This window comes from Xenopus tropicalis, chromosome 2, assembly GCF_000004195.4.
Source record: "Xenopus tropicalis strain Nigerian chromosome 2, UCB_Xtro_10.0, whole genome shotgun sequence".
NCBI classification, from domain to species: Eukaryota; Metazoa; Chordata; class Amphibia; order Anura; family Pipidae; genus Xenopus; species Xenopus tropicalis.
Genome location: NC_030678.2, coordinates 80,690,856 through 80,710,728, shown reverse-complemented (window position 1 = coordinate 80,710,728; position 19,873 = coordinate 80,690,856). Strand labels below are relative to the sequence as shown.

Here is a 19,873-nt window from a genome sequence, read left to right as displayed (position 1 = left end):
TGATAGATCAATTAAGTTAACTAGTTAGAGAAGAATAAATCAGGGGCTGTTTGCTACCTTGCCAAGTATCTCTACACAAATGAAAGGAAAAATCCCCCCGGTACAAAGGAGGACATAGAAGACTCATATCATCTGTACAATCCCATACAATATTCAGTAGACCCTTGAATGATTGGAGAGAAAAGCTATGTATGCATACCCTCATATTCTCATATTTCCTTCTTTCGCACCCAGTACCATTGGCATGTGTTATATTTTAGAGTTCAGGAGAAAGATTATGCAAGCAAAATAACCTGCATGAGCAGCACAGCAAGATCCACAATCTTGTATTCAAACGATATAACTCAATAAATGAAGTAACTGTAGGTTCACATGTAGGCAACCCTTTGTATAGAAACCCAACACCTAGAATCTCTACTAGCAGAGCTGGAGCAGGAGAATTCTGGGACTTCTAGTTCTACAACAGTGGGTGCACCAATGTTTGTTTATCCTTGCTTATGTTTCAGCTGTAATTTCAATGTAACATTATTCCCTTTCATAATGTACTTTTCTAGGTATGTTCCACAGCTGAACAATCTCTTTCCAGTGCCCTTTCTAAAATCCATGTTAATCCTTAGTTTATTTATATACCCACATCATGGAACCTGCTGCCTAGAGAGAAACTGAGGAATGCTCTCCACTCTTAGTCTTTTGTCAGAATGAACCCAGAGAATAGTTTGGCATTATTGCTTTCCAGCCTCCATCAAATTCTAGTGATCCTATTTTTATGATGTTAAGTCCCAGCCTCTCACTTCGGGTCCCCCTACTGATGTCACCAGCAGGAATAGTGGCTTACAGTTGTTTTGTCACCCAGGGCTAAATGCACTCTGTCTCTGACCATCACCACAATCTGTAAGTAACTTGTGCACAATTTGCTATTATTTTATATGGGGGTAGTAATATGCGTTATCATGTCTGGACAATAACAAATCTGCATGAAAATCAGAGTTAGGTGTGGGTGGAGAGGATGGATAAATGACAAACAACTGCTAATTGAAAAGGGTAAAGTTTTAATCAGTAGCAGATATAAAGCCAAAGGGAGGCTTTTAATTGTCTACATAATGACAATGATTAATCTTTCCATTATATATTCCAGTTTACCTTACATTTACAAATACATTTAAAATAACCATTGCAAAGTTGTAATGAATGTACAGTATATTGGAAAGTCACTAAGAATTACATTTTCTTTTATTACCTAAAAGAGAGTATTTTGGGGTTTTACATGCACTATTAGTAAGAGGTTAGATCAGTTTACTAACAACTAGACAAAATAAAGCCTAAAAATAAAACTGCAAGCTTTGGAGAAAACGTTCTACCCCTGATGAAGTTGTTTTATGATGAAACGCGTTGGGAACTGCTGCATTTTTTGATGAGCGAGTTTGTCACTACAATCTTGTAAATGTTATCACTTAATAAATTTATGTGAATATATTTCAACAGGGAGCATGCCCTTATTTCATTTACTTTAAAAATAAAACTTGCAGATATGCTCACCCTAGTATATAGTAATGAAGAAACAGAGTTTGCACTGATTAGTAAATAACAGAAAGATTTGCAGTTCTGTGCAAGGTCACATATGAAGTCCCAGGAGGAAACATTTCAGGTAGTACTACAGAACCAAGGTCGAAGAATGAGGGCAAAAAGTTATGTTTTAGACTGAGTAAGCTGTTGGCCTAGCACTAAGGTACAAAGCCTGTGGGGGGAGAACTAAAGCTTAAGTAGGCTACAAATGTTGTACATTATGTTTTGAGATTCTGTACCAGCCCAAGGCAACCCCAGCCCTGAAGCAGGGAAAGTCTGTACCCATGAAGATGTCCCCATTAGCTCCCCTTCTTCTTTTCATCTGATTCACTGCACATGCTCTGTGCTGCTGTCAGTTACTGAGCTTGGGGGCCAACTCATAATATACTGTATATATAAAATATAAATGTAACAGTATAAGGCTATATAGTAATTTATTTAAATTCACATTATATGGCAGCTCTGAAACCAGTGCAATTAGCATCATTAATAATCAGTTTATATAACAGGTCAGCCTCATTTTCCGCTTCATAATTTGCAACAAACCCCTAATCTTAACTTCTCAACAGCTGCTCAGAGCACACTGAGCATGTGCACTATCCCGAACAGTTCTAACAGAATCCAGAATGGAAAGCTCCTGTGACAACAAAGACCTATATCACTACTACTATGGTGATGCTGAAACTTTAAGCTAGCACAGTCAGTTTTGAACATAAAATATGTCATTTCTAACCATATTTATCATGCCTATGGTATATTGTCTATGGATATCACTCTGATGATCCACCATGTCAGCCAGTGTATTTGCACATAAAAAGTGAAGAGGATTCACACGCTCTTTTAGTTCCTGCTGTTAAGATGTCAGCTGGAACAAACTGAATCATAGAAAGGTGCCAATACCATGTACCAGCCCTGGACTGGCAATCTGTGAATTCTAGAGGCAATGCCATTGGAGCTAGGGGGGCTGCTATAAGATCTCATAGACATACACTTTTTAATAGGCTGGTGGGGGGCCGCTTAGCCCACGGTGTACCTGAAATGCCAAGGCCTAGTTTGATTTCAATCTGCACCTGCCATGTACAACCCTTTGTACTGTATCCATCCACTCAGCTCATGGGCTGATTAAGATTGTTCACTGCATGGCTACCTTTAGGGAGTCACTGTAACATATAGAAGGCATCAAGACTAATCTCCTGGCTACAGTAAAAGTTTTGTTTTTTTTAGACCAAGCATCCTTTGTTCAACATGGAGAAACGGGTTACATCTTTTAATAAGCAGGAAGAAATGTCTCAGCTCAACCAACGTCAGTTTGAAATGCAAAGCAGAACACTGAAGAGGAAATTTAGAACAAGGTCAGGACATTGTTAAAGCAATATTTGTTTGTATATATGGGACACACAGACATATGCAGGGAAGTGTCCTTGTAAATTGAGTTTGAATGTTTTCTTTGTGCAAACTAAATTTATACAACTAGGATGCCAGGTAATCCAGCTCCCTGCTGTATGATACTGGATCTATCCTCACCCACCCAGTTGCACTTCCAGTGGAAATGAGATAGTATTTTGTACTTGAGCATTATCTGTACTATACCAGATTACATAAAAGATAACTATATACAGTATAATATACACTCAATATAATATACAATAACTTAAAAGAGAACTATGACACAGTACTCACAAAATGTTATTGAATAAAAACACCTTTTTCTTTTAAAGCCTATTTCAAATAAATTATTTTGTTTAAACCAAATTTAAACAACTGCTCAAGGAAGCAGTTCTCTCTGAATTAAATAAGCACCCTTTAGCCCTGTTTTTTCTGCAAGGGTTTAAGATCTATCCTGATTTCAGGGACTGTTCCAGCAAGGATGTTGTCTTTCTATATTTACCCCAATCAAAACCTTTTGGACAACAATTTTAGAACATATTCTACCCAAGGACAAAGACTAACCATGTCATTATGTTAGCAGTCATACCCTATATCAGTCTGAATAGGAAAGCAGAGCTGTATTTGGTGGTTAGCAGGCCACATGGCACATGGTTCAATCTGTAAGTACAAAAAAGCATCATCTCAAGCTGTCTTTCTTTTGCATGTTTATTATGGGTTGCATACATCCTGTGCGTGCAAAGACAACCTGCTCAAGGAGACTATAAAACTTGCAGGCACTGTTTCAGTGATCCTTTGTTAGAGCTTATTTTATTGCGCGTGGGTGCCTAAAATATCATATTGCATGTACATGAGATCATAAATTCTTTTTACAATTCTCCTGTACCCAGACGTAGCAAGATTATCAGTCCACTGTACCTTAAAACACAAAATCAATAAATGAGCAATGGCTAAGTATTTGTAGGCATGAATTATAAAAAAGAAAAATGGAGCTTTTTTTTTATATAGAAAACTGTTTCTCGTAGTGGAAAGGAGCCTCTCTAACAAGGTAGGGCAATCTATATGCTATTGCAGAATTTCCTTTACCATTGACCCCATTAAATTCCAGCAAAAGTTTGTGGTTTTTGAAACATTTGTGGTGAAGCAAAATAAGGCAAGTTTGCTCAACATTAGGGCTAGATATTAAAACTGGAGTAAACTTTTTCTTAAAACAGTCTATTGACACTCCCCTATTGCAGCTAAGCAGAAAAGCAGGTTTCTGTAGTTGGTTTTAGGAATAGCAAAAACAAGCAAAACTAAAATGAACAGTGAAAAAAACTCCACCCCATTTGGGTAAACAAAACAAGATTCCTGAGACAGGGTGATGGCAGATGAGATTAGTTGCTCACAGTAAAACTGCTCTATTGTGGGTGGCTACGCTCCTGAAAATACTTGGCAGCCAAAGGACCAAAAAGGAGCCATTGTGGCCAAATCTTCCCACTATAACAAATGGACACAGACAGGTATTGGGAAGAAAAAGGCCATTAACTTATCAATTTTCAATATGCCAACTGCTGCGAGTGCAACAGGCACAAACAAACAGAACTTAAACAGGAGTCATAAGTCGCTGGGAGTTCCACCGAAGCCGTGGGCTACCGGCAGTCCCGTGACTAAACTCACCAGCTTGAGTTTCCACCAAACACCAGACCTGGACATTCAAAAACCGCCAAATAAAGCTGTGACAATAAATTCATTCTGCAATATAAAAAACAATTAACATACATGAATATAACAAAATATAACATAAATACCTATGAATATTGAACAATAAAGGGTGGGTGGGATGAAGCTGCGAGTCCCGGACCTCCCTGAGGCAAACTGGTTCAAACCAGTCCCCGTTTAGTCACCTTAACCCCAGGTAGCTGATTGCCCAATAATCAAGTAATTACCTCACGCCTGAACTAATGAGTCCCCATTGGTCCGCCGGCCATGGGCCACAGCCAGCTTAAGGCTGATGGCAGACGAGGCGTAGGGTGGATATTTTCAGCAAGCAGAAAAGCGCTGGTATTTTCAGCAATCGCTTTTCCGCTTGCCGAAAATATCCGCCCTACGCCTTGTCTGCCATTAGCCTAATACAGCAGGCTGCTGGGCAAACTTTCTAACCAGCATTAATATAAATTTCAGGTGGTAAAATATATGCACCGCGTGGTAGCCTAAGGGCTGTGACAGACGGGGAGATTAGTCGCCCACGACAAATCTCCCTTGTCGCTGGCGACTAATCTCCCCGAAATGCTATCCCACCAGCTAGAATGGAAATCGCCGGTGTGATGGCATACGCATCTTCCCGAAATCGTGGAAGTTTCTTAAAATGACAATTTTTCTATGTAGGAGAACCAAATAGCACATACTAGTATATTTTTATGAAAATGGTTTATTTAGATGAAGCAGGGTTTTACATATGAGCTTGTTTATGCAATATATTTTTATAGAGACCTACATTGTTTGGGGTATAGTTTTCCTTTAATAGAAATTAAAATAAAAGTATCGGACTCCCTGTATTTTTTCCAGAAAAGATTGCAAGGCTACTTGCCTACCTACTCATTCCAAGAAAATACCACCAAATCAGTATTCCTGAGCAAGCCCAACATACTGGAAAAGGTGTTTGCAATAGTCATTATGTTTTGTTTCATATGAACAGGAATCAGCTGTCAGCAGACATGGCTGCCTTTACATTGACTTCATTGGCTACTGTGGTCCCATTTTGAATGAATAGTTGATATTATGGTTCTGTTTCAGGAACTCACATTTATTTCCCATTAGGATTATCTAGGATTATCTGTGTAAAAGTCCACCAGTGGTACTTAAGATGAGGTGTGTTTGTGCACTTACAGGAATGGGACCTGACTTACTAAAATAGTTACTAAACTGCAGTTACGCTTAGCGATTAATTAGATCTTTGCTTCGGGTAGACTGATAAAAATGCATCGTTGATTGGTTGTCGTGGGTAATTGCTGAGGCAATATCACACTATTAATTAATTACCCCCCCACTGGATTTGTAATTTGGTTCATGTGGTGCAAAAAATGTAAAGGTGCCCATACACCATAAGATTTGTTTGTTTGGTGAGGTCACCAAATGAGCAGATCTCTCTCCTGATTGGCCCTTTCAATTTATCCTCTTTTTGGATCTGGTTGTGTATGTCAGCCTTGCCCAAAAATAAAGCAGCATATTCATTCTGAGGCTTTTTTTATATTTCTGTCAAGGCCCCCACTTATTCATTGTACAATCGGTCATTCTAACAAATGCCTTGTAGCAATTGGGATCGCAAACAGCTAGTTTAAATTTCATGTATAACTTAAAAATCAAAGATTAACAGAAAATGCTAAATTCTATTTATGTAAAAGGCCTCCAGTAGTTTTCTTTCCAGGGTTGCCATTGTATCACTTGATACAATGGCTGCAATTAAACTGACTTTTCTGAAGAGGACAGTATAATATCCCCAATATATGTAAAGGAGCTAGTAAAATACAATAATACCCTGTCAGTATACTTTACCGAAAAAATATAAAAACAGTGATTAAATTTACTTATACATTTGGGATATTTACAAATGTATTATTTGCATGAAGGATTTTTTTAATTAGTGCCCAACCCTTCAATTGAATAATTCAGTCTCACAGGCCTATGTTTGGAGGCTGGGATTTTCCCTGTATCCCTGTGGGCCAGTCCAATGTTGCTGGGCTTTTTTTGCTGAATTTTCAGGCATGAGACTTTGAACCAATGTTTTGCTTTATTTTAGCCACCATTTCCTGCCTTAAGACTGTAGAATAACTTGTTGGAGAATAACTTCCCAAGCAAGAAAACTGTCAAAACATTTGTTAAAAAAGTTTGTCAGACTTTGTTCATTTAAGTTAACTTGATTGTTATGATTCTGCAGAGTAAAATACTTAAATTCTGCATAACTCAGCCCATCCACAGTATTTAGTTTGCCATACCATTCTCCCCTATTAATAACATTAGCAATACAATGGGCTATTTAAAATAAAGAAAGCTTTGTATATGTTATTATTTTACCCTTAGGGACATAGCATTTACTGGTCTGCTGTATGAGAACACATACTGTATGTTATAGCTGCTTTGGCAGTTTTAGCAATGATCTTGGTTTCTAAGTAGGCAATTTACTAACGTTCATAAAAATGATCTATAACTCATCACCCAATGTGCTGCTGATAACACCGCTCCCATGTTTACCAAAGTATAATGCCACAAATTAGTCACGTTATAAGTGGCAGCAGTTGTTTCAGTGTTATTTTTTTTCAAGCTGTGAGTTGCTTTAAATGTAATTATGACCAATGAACATAGTAATATAGTACAGGTATGAGATCTATTATCCAGAATGCTTGGGACTTGCAGTTTTCCAGATAAGGACATATCCCTACGTTGGGTCTCCATACCTTAAGTCTGTTAAAATATCCATATCTTTTCCAGGCTCTACTTGTCCATTAATACATCTTTATACTATTTGCCATATCTTTGTTTCTGTAGAAATAAGTTACCAGATTGTAAAGGCCATTCACTCTCCTGCTAAGGGCATACACTGAAATGCAGCTCAGTGGCTCACTGGTGTTACAAATCATTCTGTTATGAGTGGGAGAAGGGAAGGTGAGTCCTTCAGGCAGGGGCTGTTACAGGATGGAGGGGGCATGGGCAGGACGAAGCGGGCATAGAGCAGGCAGGACAGGACAGGGGAAGCAAGGAATAAAGACAGGAGCGAGAAGCAAGAACAGGAGAAAGGCAAAAGGAGCAAGGAAACAAGACAAGGAGCCAGAACAGGAAACACAAACTAGGGTCAGGCCACAGTGCTTAATGTCAACCAATGTTCAGGCAACAAGTGTGAGGAGGGCTGGGCTTAAATAGGGCAGAGTCAGCCCTGATTAGCTGGCCCCACCTAGCCAATAAGGCTGCTGGGGTGATGTAACCAAGCCCAGGATACAGGCGAAAGAAAACACAAGGCAATCACCTCTTTCTGGCTGCTCTGCTAGCTCAATGGTTAGGGAGAGCAGCCAACAACCAGGAGGTCCTGGGATCAAACCCCAGCAGACCCTTACAACTGGTTAGCACTGCTGCATTGCAGCACTGGCATTGTAGGAGGGCAAGATTTTTGATTGGGGAGAGAACCAAGAGATGCCTATCCATGGCCAAGTTTATAATAGTATAACTACCTGCACTTCGCAGTTGGTATCTTTTTAAGAACAGTAAGCTTCCCTTTTCCTTTAGTATTACTATTCTGCATGTATAAACACTTTGATATGACTTGAGCACTATCTGAAAGGTGTTGTCCTTCAGTTTGTGTGTGTTTTCTTCATATATTCCATAGTCCTTCCATATGCCAAAAACATTCCTATGGGTTAATTAGATCCTGATGCCAGCTCTTGTTGACCTAGACTGCAGTGTCCATTTTGGGAACCTGATAGGAACTTGGAAGCTTTACAGGTACATAAACTATGCACTATAATAGATATATTACAGAAAGTCCAATCTAATATCCAACCTATGGCCCTTAAGAGACAAAAAGTATAGGGAGTTACAGTTCAACAACAGCTGGTTGGACAGTATTACAGTCCATTTTAAAAACTGTAATAAGCACAGGTGTAAATTAGGAGTGGGAAGAACATTAGCCCTTTCATTGAAATGCCACATATATTTTTTAAATCTGAACGTGATTATCCAGTTATGCCTTTTGAGAAAAGTCTACTGTTGCTTTCCCTGGGAACATTGTTCACTAACTCTCATCTTTATATTTTAGTTCCTAGATTAAGCACCTGTTATTAGGAACAATATAACCAGGGTGCATGATGATATGCTTAAAATACCATTACACCTCTATCTTTAGAATCTATTTTAAATGTCACAGGGTTAAACATGATTGTACAGTGAGACATACTTCCAAAGGAAGCACACATTATTGGCAGAGAAACTGCTACATACAAAAAGATGCAGCACTCGAGATTTTACTATAACTATACATATTTGGTATTGGCATATTCATTAAACATGCAGATTTCCGTCGTAAGCAAGGATATAGGGTGATATGAGTTGCAGTCTAGTGTAGTGTCTTTCTCGGCCTTGGGTATTACAGGTATGGGTATGTTATTCAAAATGCTCAGGACCTGGAGTTTCCTCGATAAGGGCTCTTTCTGTAATTTGGATCACCATACTTTGAGTCTTCTAAAAATCATTTCAACGTTAAATAACCCCATTAGGATGGTTTTGTTTCTAATAAGGAGTCATTATATATTAGGTGGGATCATGTACAGTGTACTTGTTTTATTTTTACAGAGAAAAAAGTAATTTTAAAAAATGAGAATTATTTGAGTAAAATGGAGTCTGTGAGCAACGGCCTTCCCATAATTCGGTAATTTTTGGATAACGGTTTCTGGATCCCATACTGTACTATAATTAGGGCCTGGAGGGTAATAAAGAGCCCCGAGTTTTGGCCATATTGTTACAACTCAAGTAGCTTGGGTGTCAGGTAGTTCATACGGCGCATGTAAATCTCGGGTGGGAGGCCATCTAATAATCTAATATCAGCCCCAGAGAGCTAAACTTGCGCAACTACTTTGAGAAAGGAGAGTTGCCATAGTTGAGATTGTTGGGTGTCTCCAAGCGTACACACGTAAGACAAGTGGCTTGGGTGCTAAACTGAACATCAGGTGCCCTACTGGCCTGCTTTACAGTGGTGTAACTATAAAGGAAGTAGACGCCATTGGTTGCAAGGGTGGGGGGGGGGCCTGGAATGAGTGGGCTGCTTCCTCTATAGCCACTGAAAGATTGTGTGCCAGGTGCAGGCAGATACGTATGCACATTCACTTGCGCACATGTCTGCATGCAGCTAGAGGGGTGGATAGGCTTTGGTGCATCTCTGACCCCTCTAAAGTTTTTTTGCTTTTTTTGCAGGGGGGCCATGGCCCCCCAGAATTCAACTCACCCCCTTCTGGAAGTTGTGAGCAACTAGCCACAGACTTGCCATTGCTCTTATCGGGGGTGAGCGTCTCAGCCAGGCAAGAGGAAAAGTGAAAATGAATAGCTACAAGAAAAGAAACATACTGTAGTGAGAGAGGAAAAATAAGATGCAGGAAGGTCTAGGAGAAAACATGGAAAAAACAAAAGTAAAAGTAGCTTTGAAAGTGAAATGAAAAGCAGAAAAGCATAAGTAAAAGAACAGACAAGAAGGGAACAGAATGGAGAAAATGCAGGGTTAAAGATCTTAGTACATGTTGATCCAGGGACTGGTACAAATGCCTCTTGGAGTCATGAAGAAATTTTTTTTAGATAAACTGGAGAGGTTTTAAATGGGGGTTTCTCCTTCCTCTGGATAAACTAGAAGTTAGTCAACTTTCACCAAAATTGTAGACGAGTGTCTTTTTTCAACCTAAGTTACTATGTTAATATATAATTATGCAATTACAATCACTGGGGAGTTCCTAAGTGTTAGGCACCCCCCAGTGATTGTAATCGTTTAACCCCTGGCCTGTGCTCCGGTTAGGAGAAAACTGCACTGGCAGGGGTGTGTGCAATGAAGCAATCATGTTCTTTTTCACACATGCGCAGTGGAGGGAAAAGTCAAACTGTTAGAATGGGATCGGTACTGTTGTAAAGTTAGAGTCCGTCTCTAGCCATTAAAATTAGACTAGATTGTGGCTGAAATATGCATTTATAATGTAGGTACTCACAACCTTTTAGAAGATGGTGGGATCTTGTAGCTTGTTTTAACCCAGGTGTGGATTTCTTCAGTTCTTTGAGTATTTTACTGTGTAGTGGTGCTATTGGTATAGGGAGTTTAGGGGACATTTGACATACCCACTTCACAACAAATGCCTCTCTGAGCCTCTCAGTCAGGAATTGCTCCAAAAACGATCCTGATTTTGGTGTGGCAGGTACCATGATGAGCTTGCAGTACTGTAAGCACAACATGCTGTGTTCCACCTTAATGAATGTGCCTGTGTGAGTGCAACATGATAGGTCAGAAAGGGGTGTGTTTTACCCTGCACTGCCCTGTGGTGGGACACAGAAGAACACCACCGCAGATGAATGCAGCCTTTAGGGGGTCGTCGCAAACAATCAAGCAGAAAATGAGGTTCATCTGTCATAGAAGTTGATGCACAGGGCTGAATGTTAAATTCTGATGCATATTTTACTGATTTCAGAGCTGATTTCATAATTAAAATCCGACTAAGTACCTAAACTCAGGCAACAGAGAGCATGTGCTGTGAATTAGCAGAAAACAAGATGGGGAGCAATTTAGGGCATCTTGGAGGCACTGCTAAAGGCATGTGATCGCATGTGCTCCTTGTGGCATGTTATAAAACACCACACATGCCATAACCCTTACATTATGTTCCATTTTTCTGTAAAACCATATTTTATGCTCTTTTCTTAAAACAGGAAAATTAGAACATTAAATGATTAATTTGTCTTTTTTTGGCATATCAGTGATGAAGAACTTGAAGACATTCCAGTGTCGTCCATAGAACTTTCAATTATACGGGCTGAACAAACTTTGAAGCCATCCTGGTAAGTGAAGACTTCAAATGTATTAGAAATGAATGGGAGAGTTTACTCAAAGATTTTTAAAAAATGGCCTTTTTGTAAAGTTTTTGCTCCACTAAACGAAGTTCTATTAAACTTTGTTAACTGAAGAAAAGGTGCAGGCCTACTGAGATTTAATCACTTTTAAGGACCCAATAAGCACTAAATAAGCTAATATTATAGGGTAACAAAATCCAAACTGAGAACAAACCCTTTTAACAATTTTATCTTAACAGTCGCTATATAGTTAATCCTCACCCAGTGACAATTACTTAATCTGCTTCTTTTTTCATCCAAAAGAACTGCTGAATATTGCACTTCGCTTTTTTACAAAATAGAATTTGTTTTGCACATGTCTCAATCAGCAACAACAGTATAGTGAAGAGTGTCGGAGCAGAATATGATGTAGTTCTCCTAATGTAGCATTCCCCTATAAAAAGAGACTATAAGAAGTACTTTTTTGGGGGCAAACAGCGGTGATCCGGAGGGCATACAGTATGCTGGAGGTTTAAATGGCCAATATAATGGATAAAGGCTATCAGTGGGGGTTTGTTCAACTTTGTTCGTGTGATTTTAAAGACAAAAGAAGGCAACACATTTTTTATTCAGATTACATCTTGTTGAATGTTGAATACATTTGATATGCCAATTTGGTTTGGTAATCAATTGAATCTTATTTTGAGGAATAAGCTATGTGGTCAGACCCAAATAACATGGATACCTGGATCAAAATCTATTTGCACCTCCTGGAATATGTCTTTTGGTGTTCTTGTATTAAAGCCTATTAAAAGATTACTGTGATGATAGCAGAAAAAGCATTAAGTATCCAGATTTTTGTCAGACAAAAGGCAGGGACCATTGAGAACCGTCTTATAAAAAGGTTTGCAAATAAAATATATTTTCAAGTAAAATATATGTCATTTAGCTCTATAGGTGCCTCATTTTAAAAGCTGAAAAAAAACAGTCCTTTTTTGGTGGTAAACCCAATGAAGATTTTATCCATATTGTATTTTTTTGCAGGGAATCCAAGGCTCAGTTTGACTCCAGAGAAATGTGGATGGATACCTCAGATCAAAAGAGGGAAGGATTCAGGAACTACATGGAAAAACTTGAGATTGGTGTGATACAGGCCTGTAGAGCCTTGCGTGAGAGATCTGATTGCAAATCTTTGCGTAGAAAAGTAAATATTGTTGGTCTCTTTTTATATATTTATATGTACATAGACAGAGAGGGAGAAAGAGACTGTGCATTGCTTTTAATGTAAGGATTTGCTGTTACATTGTCTAGTTTCAAGTTATACAGGTATGGGATCCCTTATCCAGAAACCTGTTATCCAGAGAGTTCCTAATTACAGGAAGGCATCTCCCATATAGTCCATTTAAAACACATTATTCTAATTTTTAAAAACAATTTCCTTTTCCTCTTTAATAATATAATAGCTTGCACTTGTTGGTAACTAAGCTATTTGAATCCATATTGGTGGCAAAACAGTAATGTTTGTATTGTTTTGAATGTTTAAATGGTGTTTAGCAGACTTAAGGCATTGAGATCCAAATTATGGAAAGATCCCTTATCTGGAAACCTCCCATTCCCAAGCATTCTGGATAATAGATTGTATACCTGTACCAGTCTTTATGGGAGTCAGAATATTACCTTATCAGTATTACAGAAGACAGCAAAACCACAGCCTCAAGCCTGTGCTAGTGGTGACAGAGTAAAATAAGATAAAATAAAAAAATGTAAACACAGTAAGAATTTGTTTTGGAATCAGAATAGATTTATGCAATCTTAGTTAACAACACATACAACGTAGAAAGAAAAAGCAAGTCTGCTAAAAATTCAGAATTGCTTGTTTAAATGGAACACTGTGGGACATGGCATACTTGTATTTATTTCAGTTAGAAAACTAAAACAAACATTGGTATCTAATACTTTATTTTATAAAGCGAAATGACAATGAAGCAGACAATTTGCTATCTGTAGGCTGAAGAAAAAGCCAGACAGCAGAAGGAGTTCAGAGAGCTGTGTGCAAGGCGTGCACCCATGTTCTGGGTCCCACTAAGAGCACATTGTGTCTGGGAGAGGATGTCAGTAAACCTGACATGTACCATAATGGGGAACCCAAAGCCAACAGTGCAGTGGTAAGTAATCCATGCCTCTTAATTTAGAATTATATTTACACAATGTGTACTGTATCTATCTACCTGGGCTCTCCTGAAGCATGGATTCTTGCTAATGCATCTTTATAAAGAGCATACATTCTCTTTAGTTACATCAACACCTTAACCAAAGACAGTAAGGTTGGCGATTTAGTTAAGAAGGAGCAAAAAAACAAATCAAATAAATTAAAACGAGTTTTAAAAAACATTTTTGAAGGGCTAATTTACTCATTACCAGTGGTCTGCTAAATCACTTAGACACCATACACTAAGGACAATAATCGTAGGAAGTCCAACCTACGATCTCTGCCTTAATCACGATTGATAATCTGGGGTCTCGCTCATAGGCAAAAGGGTGCCCTAGTAGATGATAATTATTGGGGTCTGGAAAACTTTTCGTGTCTCTTCAATGACATGCACAGAATGGATGTTCTAGTGGTTCCCTTTCCCTTCATGTATGCATCAACAATTCCCAAAGGGTAAGGGACAGATACATTGTGGGCAAAATGCATTTGCACAATGTCTGCTACCCAGAAGAGAATGAGCCCTCTGTGTTCTGTTCTTTTGCTGATGTTCTACATTTTGTATTGTTCCCTGCCGAAGGGGGCACCACACATAACTAGAGGTATTTATGTAGGGAGACCTGTCGCTTTGGCTTGGTACATTTTGAATAACTAAAAGCTCATAGCTGCCCCAGGGAGTACGCAAATAAAATCAACAGTAGCTGCTACTAAGTAGCTCTGTGTGTCTTCACCCTTAGGCCAATCTGTCGCTTTAGTCATGTGTTTATGCGTTGCCTGCAAAATTATTATTAAAATATAGATATTACTGTAAACCCATTATAAGAAACATCCCATATGTTAAAGATGGCTGTTATATGTGGAATATAAATGTTGCTGTTTTAATAAAACTCATCATCATAATTTAGTTGGAATTTTAGATTTTTTTATGTGATTGAATTATATAATATTTTTTACATTTAGGATTAAGAATGGAGTGCCTATTGACCTTAGATCATCTCCTCCTGGAAAGTACAGAATCCTGGATGAATATGGAATGCTGACCTTAGAGATTAGAAGGTAAGGATAAAGACAGATTTTCATTCCATACATTTGGGTACATTGGATAAATATTGTACTTAGCAAAGTATAAGTAGTTTATTTTGTTTTTTCTTGCTGAGATTATTATAATACACATGAATATCCTGTAAATTTGATCCTTGTAAACTGTGCTTAGTGATATCATCACCTTGTAATCAGTGCTCAGTGATGTAATTTCTGTCATAACACTCACTGAGTGTATTATAATAAAGTTTCTTTTGTTGTAAAATATGAGGAATTAGAAGTCACCTTTGAGTTAAATGTATAAAAGTGCTTGGTCTTCAGCTTTGTGTCTTTTATATGGTTATGGACCTCCTAAGCAATTTGTGTCTTCAGCTAGCTCAACATACCCTTCATAGAACCTACCATATCCCTCTTCTTGAGTTGTAATAATCTGATGAAGAATCAGAATGAGCTTCTCTTAAGAAATGAGCAGCAAAACTGGACTGTAAAAACTTTCTATAGGGTGGTCAACTCACTAGGTTTTCTCATAGCCTTTACAGAGAGACACCAAAAAAATGTCAAAGTGCAGGTACTTTGCTAAGTACAATGCTGCAGATAAATAAAATAGTGGCCCTCTAATGATGAGATTTGATAGTTCTCCTGTTGATTAAAAATGGACAAACTGCCTTTGTTTATTGGAAGAGTGATTAGGAGCTAAGGCGCTAGTATACAAAAAGTAAAAACCCTTTTTTTTTTTTGCTGGGGAAACAAAACACACAGCGAAATTCTACCTTGGATTTGCACCAAAATATTACCACTGAGAAAAAGCTACTCATCAGAGGCAGATTAATGCATAGGCTTACCCAGACTATAGCCTAGGGGTCCAGTGTGATGAGGAGCCTATCTAGTTTTTTTTTAAATTATTATTAATTGAATGATTACATTATTTCTCTGTGAATCTTTTTCGGGTTGGATTTGGCACACAAACCCAGCGCAGCTTAGAGAGCACACATGCAGGCGCTTGCCTACGCTTTGCCTGCCTTCTTCTCTCAGGTGCACGCAACCGGTTCCAGCACAAAAAAAATAAATATTAAAGATTTGGAAAGAGAAATAATACTTGAAAAAAAGCTAGATGGGCCCCTGATCACACTGGATCACACATGCCTTGCCTGCTGTCTACTCTTGCCTAGCTTGGTGACTGGCTGTGTGTCTCCAGGTGGGAGAAGCCTAGAAGGGGGCCCTGTGGAAAGTGTAGCCTAGGGCTCTCACATCTCATTAATCTGCCGCTGTTGCTCATCCTTACTCATTTAGTTGTTGGACGATATAGTAAGAGAATGAAAACTTTCAAGGTATGTTGTATTAAGCACTCTTCATAATGCCTTTTGTTAACAACCACAGTGTCATTAAAGTTAAATAGATTCACTATGGTCTTACATTAAAATCAGTTTTTTTTAGATATTGTAACTTATGATATGTATGAAGAATGATAGTATTGGATGTTTTTTCTGTGTACAGGTGCACCCTAGAAGATTCAGCTGACTACAGTGTTGTGGTCACAAACGATTTTGGACAAGCAACCTCTTTTGCCAATGTGCTTGTAAAAAGCAAGTATTAATTTAATAACATGCCTTTAGATTAAATATTTAACCAAGATATATTGTATATCATAATAAGTGACCTGTTCATAAGATAGATAGATGATAAATAGATCAGTAGTGATGAGGAAAATTTTTCGGCAGGCATGGATTTGCAGCGAATTCCAGGTTTTATCAAGCTTTTCCAGGTTTTTATCAAGTTTTTACAATGATTGGGTTGTTTTTTTTTAGCTAAAACTCACAACCTGGAATTAGAGCTTTAGGGCTGTGACACGGGACTCCCTTGTCGTGGGCGACTAATCTCCCCGCAATCCCATCCCACCGGCTAGAATGTAAATCGCCGGTGTGATGGCATACGCGGCACTGTGATTTGTTGAAGTCACCGAAGTTGCCTTGAGAGGAAACTACGGCAACTTCGGCAAATCGCGGTGCCGCATATGCCATCCCACCACTGATTTACATTCTAGCCGGTGGGATGGCATTGCGGGGGGATTAGTCGCCCACGACAAGGTAGATTTGTTGCGGCTCAACTAATCTCCCCGTGTGTCACAGACCTTCTGCATTAATTGTTGTCCTAGCCAAAATTAAAGTGATTGTTTTAGATTTTTCTGTGTTCAAGTTTTTTTTCATGGTTTTAACACAGCAACCTACTGTATTTGCAAAAAAAACTGCTGCAGAAAACATGGTAAAATATTTGTATATACAATTTACACCAAACAAAAAAATCTCCAGTAAATTGTGGCACCCTAAATACGCCAATTTAGCAACATATATTTCCAATGACTTAAATAGGAGATTATTGATTCCATATCTCCTGCACTCATAACCTTGCTGTATTCCCCACAATAAATGCTAGGAATGTTTCTGAGAAAACTGTATGAAAAACTGTGTTTCGGGCTCTGTGGTTATGGCACTCACAGAAAACTACTGCCAAGGCACAGATTTCAGCATATTATATATCTTTTTGTACACTACAAATTGTTATAATAGAATGAATAAATTCTATTTTACAAACGTTTTTACAGAATATCAAGGACTAAAATCTGGATGGGACTCTGTTTCATACCCATGTGAGTACAATACATACATTTTATTTAAATGTCTTCAGATAAAGTACTGTAATCTGTGCCCCTTAGGGTGCCTGGAGCAGTGACTTTTATGTTATATGCATGAGCAATAACATCTGCAATGTGCACCACTGATGTCATCATGCATGCCACAAACGTCATCATGCACATCATCGTCATCAGGCGGGTAGAGTTGTGATCACATTTTGGGTGTTGTGATGACATCGGTGGTGGGTTTATTGTACATATTGGAAGCAATTCAGAACATTTCATAATGTTGAAAAACTGGGCTGTCTGGGCCAAACCTTATGTGCATCACAATTTTTTGTGTGAACTGCAGTTTTCATTGTGTCAGACAACACAGTTTAGGATTTTTAGACTTTAAAGTTGAAGACCGCTATACTCTGCTGGCAAATTTCAGCTGCAGATAAAGCACCAGACCATTTTAAGTGCACAGAGACCCAAACAGTCACCCACCAGCACAATAAATGGTGACTGTCTATGGCATCTTTCAGCAGCCTCTGGCATTAGTCAGAATCCACAGATTGTCAGTCTGGGCCTAATACAAAGTTTTGTAGGCCTGATTATATAAAAATGATTGTACCATTCAAGCATAGTGAAAAAAGCAGAAACATTGAATTTCTATTTGGTCTGTTTCCATCATATGTCCTTATCTTGTAGCCCTATTACCAGTCTATGAAGGGGAGTTTACAAGTCTTTTGAAGCCTGTGTTTACAAGAGAAAAAGAACCATTTATCATGTCTTGTGTGGTGTCTTCGAATATTGAAAGGCATGTGCAGAGCATTCAGTGGTACAGGGATGGTAAGTGGATGATGCACTTTCATTTGTTTTGCACTAAGTGAGAGTGTGCAAGAACTGAAAAAAACATTTAAGGGTGTATTTATTAACACTGGAAAAAAAACATAACCGATGATGTTGCCCGTAGCAACGAATCACCAACTAGATTTGAAAAGTCACCTACAAGTTAGGAAACAAAAGCAGAGATCCGATTGGTTGCTATGGGCAAAATCACCAGAGGTGTTTGTCTTCAGTGGTAATAAATACACCCTTAAATGTTTTTTCTGTTCTAGTGAAATGCCACATGGGACCATTGGTGGTGGCAAAATGCCCCTCTGCTCTTGTCACTGTTTCCATCAGAGGGCAGAGGCAATCCAAATGCCCCATGTGCCACAACACCTAAAACTACTAAAACAATTTTATTCTTACAGATCTAAAATTTGAGCTTAATTTTAGTCTTTACATATGGTATTGACTGGGCTAATAATGTACCTTTGATGTGTTTTGTTATGTATGTAGCAAGGCATTGTGAAGATGATTGAACAATACAATAAAGGCATTGTAATAATTACATAAATACTTTTATAGGACTGTTGCTGAAAGAGTCACAACGCAGAAAGATGGCAATCAATGGCTGCGACCTCTCTCTTAATGTAGCCCCAGCTTTCAAAGAAGATGAAGGGCTCTATACAGTTCAAATACCTTCTTCATCTGGCCATCAGGAGCAAAGTGCCTATGTTTTTGTGAGAGGTGTGTAAAAAAGAAATATCTATCATCTACCTACTGACCTGTAACCACTGTAAGTACCAGCACCACACCTTTGATTTACAGGAGTTGAGGAACCCCCTGCTAATTCTGCAAGTCTCATATTAGGGGTAATGTATGATGATTTTACGGAAAAAAAACATGTTCTTGTAAAGGGGTGAAATAAAAGGTTTATTTTAGCAATATAAATAATTAAACCAATATGCAAGTTAGGGAGCAACACAACCTTGTGGCCAGACCTACTGTGGAGGTTGGTACCTAGGCTAGCTTGAGACAGCAGTGGCAAGTGAATTCACTCCAGGAGTGAAAGCTAGAGAAGGCTAGTTAGCAAGGACAGCCTGTTGTCCTGACAAGGAGTGATTAGAAGAGGGATAGAGCCCCTGAGGTTTAGTGTATGCCAGAGTGGGAACAGATGAATGTCGTAGGAGGGCCTACAGGTGAAGCGTGGGCATTGTACATACGATCACTGCACAGGAAGGGGTAATGGTCCCTTGCGAGCAGGAAGCCCCTGGAATGGCTAATGCATCCATATGGTACAGGGGTCCTGGAGGCTTCGGTGAGAAACACTGGATATGTTTGTGAGAAGCAGATAGAATGAATCTGCAGAAGTATTTTGTGCATTATTTTACAGAAGTGGATGTCAGTAATGTGTGTTTGAGTTTACTGTGATTGTTTGAAAATGCCTACTTCATTCAGCAAAGGCCCTACACCTGCTAGTGAGAACAGTATGGGGCTGCCAGCTACCTTACATACGCTCTACTTTCTATTTCCTAGAGACACACTGAGAACTGGGCACTGGAGATTCTGACTGTTGTTTAAATCCTCGTGAGGCAATTTAGGAAAGCCAACGCTACACATATGTTTTCCTACCAGCGATTTACAGTACATTGTCGCTGGTAGGAAATCATTCAGAGATTAGTCGCCACTGC

The 19,873-nt window shown here is 38.7% G+C and overlaps 1 protein-coding gene across 1 annotated transcript in view; it reads left to right on the top strand.

The window, feature by feature from the left end:
• The first annotated feature begins 339 nt into the window (after positions 1 to 339).
• The window catches only part of myom3 (myomesin 3), a 62,439-nt gene continuing 42,905 nt past the window's right edge, over positions 340 to 19,873 (top strand). Inside the window, exons 1-10 of the mRNA XM_031896212.1 lie at positions 340 to 891; positions 2,788 to 2,915; positions 11,422 to 11,502; positions 12,538 to 12,697; positions 13,501 to 13,658; positions 14,660 to 14,755; positions 16,235 to 16,327; positions 17,305 to 17,384; positions 18,063 to 18,203; positions 18,768 to 18,929. Of these exons, the coding sequence (XP_031752072.1) occupies positions 2,809 to 2,915; positions 11,422 to 11,502; positions 12,538 to 12,697; positions 13,501 to 13,658; positions 14,660 to 14,755; positions 16,235 to 16,327; positions 17,305 to 17,384; positions 18,063 to 18,203; positions 18,768 to 18,929 (1,078 nt within the window). The 5' untranslated portion in view covers positions 340 to 891; positions 2,788 to 2,808. The remainder of the gene's footprint in view (positions 892 to 2,787; positions 2,916 to 11,421; positions 11,503 to 12,537; positions 12,698 to 13,500; positions 13,659 to 14,659; positions 14,756 to 16,234; positions 16,328 to 17,304; positions 17,385 to 18,062; positions 18,204 to 18,767; positions 18,930 to 19,873) is intronic.